At 35.0% G+C, this 2,269-nt stretch overlaps 1 protein-coding gene across 1 annotated transcript in view; it reads right to left on the reverse strand.

Annotated features, from left to right (window-relative positions):
• LOC106882834 (tryptophan--tRNA ligase, cytoplasmic-like) overlaps window positions 1-2,161 on the reverse strand; it is a 10,699-nt gene extending 8,538 nt beyond the window's left edge. Inside the window, 1 exon segment of the mRNA XM_014933628.2 lies at window positions 1,741-2,161. Coding sequence (XP_014789114.1) covers window positions 1,741-1,882 — 142 coding nt within the window. The 5' untranslated portion in view covers window positions 1,883-2,161.
• Between the last annotated feature and the right edge of the window lie 108 nt (window positions 2,162-2,269).

Genomic DNA, 2,269 nt, shown 5'->3' on the forward strand with positions numbered 1-2,269 from the left:
TTTAAATAAAAAGTTGGGGATTAAGAAACTGGAAAGCTTTTTATATTATTTTTAAAATTCATTTGGGGAAAATTGTGATCTCAGGAATCCAGGAAATTTTTTTTTGGTGGGGGGAGGTTAAAACATTGAAGTGGTGATGCTTTATTTTGGCAATATACAGGCGGACATTGCCCAAGTAGAGATCACTATAACCCTACTTTCATTTTGGGGTCAAAAACTGAAAGAATGTTATGTCCTAATTTACTACTACTATTACTACTACTACTAATAATAATAATAATAATAATAATAATAATCCTTTCTACTATAGGCACAAGGCCTGGAATTTGAGGGGAGGGGGATAGTCGATCACATCGACCCTAGTACTCGACTTGTTCTTATTTTATCGATCCCGAAAGGAAGAAAAGCGAAGCTGACTTCGTCGGAATTTGAACTCAGAACATAAAGACGGATGAAATAACATTAAACATTTGGTCCGGCGCATTAACAATTCTGCTAGTTCGCCACCTTATATATAATAATAATGATAATAATAATTCCTAATGTTTTTTTTTATAGTATTTTAATGATAGATCTTATATCTTCTTTCTCGTGTAATCGTTTACATCAAATCTTTAAAAGATTGCATCAGAAAGTGGATAAGATGTAGACTTTGTTAATTTAATAACTTATAAGCCACAGTTGGACACTAAAATATTTAATATAAAACGTATTGTGATTTATGATGAATTATCTCCAAGATTATGTAAAATAAATGATAAGTCAATTTATGGTCCATCATTACGATGACTGCGTCATCTATTTAATGTAAGAATTATATCCTGCAACAACGAACAAACCGAACGTTTCAGTTCTTCATAAAAAATGTTTAATTCCTTCAGACAAAAATACAATTATACCCTCTTCTAATAATTTTTAGTTTAGATAATAAAAATAATAATCCTTTCTACTACAGGTACAAGGCCTGAAATTTTGGGGAAGAGGTGCTAATCGATTACATCGATCCGAGTGTTCCACTGGTACTTGATTTATTGACCTCGGCGGAATTTGAACTCAGAACATACCAGACAGACGAAATGTTATTAATAATAATAATAGTTAATGGTTTCTGGTTCAGGCACGAAACCAATGATAATGAAAGGGACGGACGAGTCTATTCCATCGACCCCCCGAACTACCTGACTGGTTGTTAATACTTTTACTTTACCGGCTCTGAAAGGATGAAAGGTAAAACCGCCTTCGGCAGGATTTGAACTCAGAATGTAAAGAGTTGGAACAAATACTGCGAATCACTTTTCTTTATTCGATGCTTCTATGATTCTCAAATAGACACAAGGGTGTGTCTGGGTAAGAGAATTTGTCGATAATATAGACTGCGGCCCGCGAGACTCTAACGAAAAATTACTTTTCAATTTATTATTATTTTTTTTTTAGTAGTTGGCCCGCATGATGATGATCTGTGTCTCATGCGGCCCGCTTCTTGGAAAAGGTTGCCTATGCCTACCACAAACCCAGGTACATAATGGGTCCTTTATTTAATCGAACCCGGTATTTAACCGGTCCTTTATTTTATCGATCCCTGAAGAATGAGAAGCAAAGTTAACCCCCCGACGGATTAACAACGATACTAATAATTATAAGAAAGTAATCAAAGCCAGTCAGTGATTGCAGAAACGATAAAATAAGCAGATGCTTAAAGAATAATGATGTAAGAAGGAGAAATTAACAAGTGAAGCTTACTGATGAGTTTATCGTAATCTACGCCTTTAGCTGACTTGCTTACAACATTCCATGGATTAACCACATCATTGTCATCTTCTTCTTCTTCGTCTTTATCTTTTAAGTTCAACTCATTCATATTTGATTGGAATTCGTTTGCCATGATGCAAGAAACGTGGAGGTCCGTTCCAATACTGAGCTTTCTCTTACACAGGGGAAATAATAAACTGCGACACCGGTTCCGGTTCACATTTGATCAATATCTCATTCGACTGCTAAGTCTTCAGCTGGTTCCCCCCCCCCTCCTTTTACAGAATAATTTCTCTTGTGTTTATTATACAGCTAAAACCTGTGGAATAAATGCAGTCCCGAGCCAATTATCCGGCAAATTTGGGACTGAAAATAAATATAATCCTAAGATTACCTCCTTGAAAATGTTTCTCTGCAAAGAATTCATTTAAAACATGAATATTGCCGAATGTGTGTGATGGATAAACCAACCTGTAGCTCTACTTAAAATAATTATAAATACTTATTCTAGTGAGCTAAT

Source organism: Octopus bimaculoides, chromosome 25 (assembly GCF_001194135.2).
Source record: "Octopus bimaculoides isolate UCB-OBI-ISO-001 chromosome 25, ASM119413v2, whole genome shotgun sequence".
NCBI classification, from domain to species: Eukaryota; Metazoa; Mollusca; class Cephalopoda; order Octopoda; family Octopodidae; genus Octopus; species Octopus bimaculoides.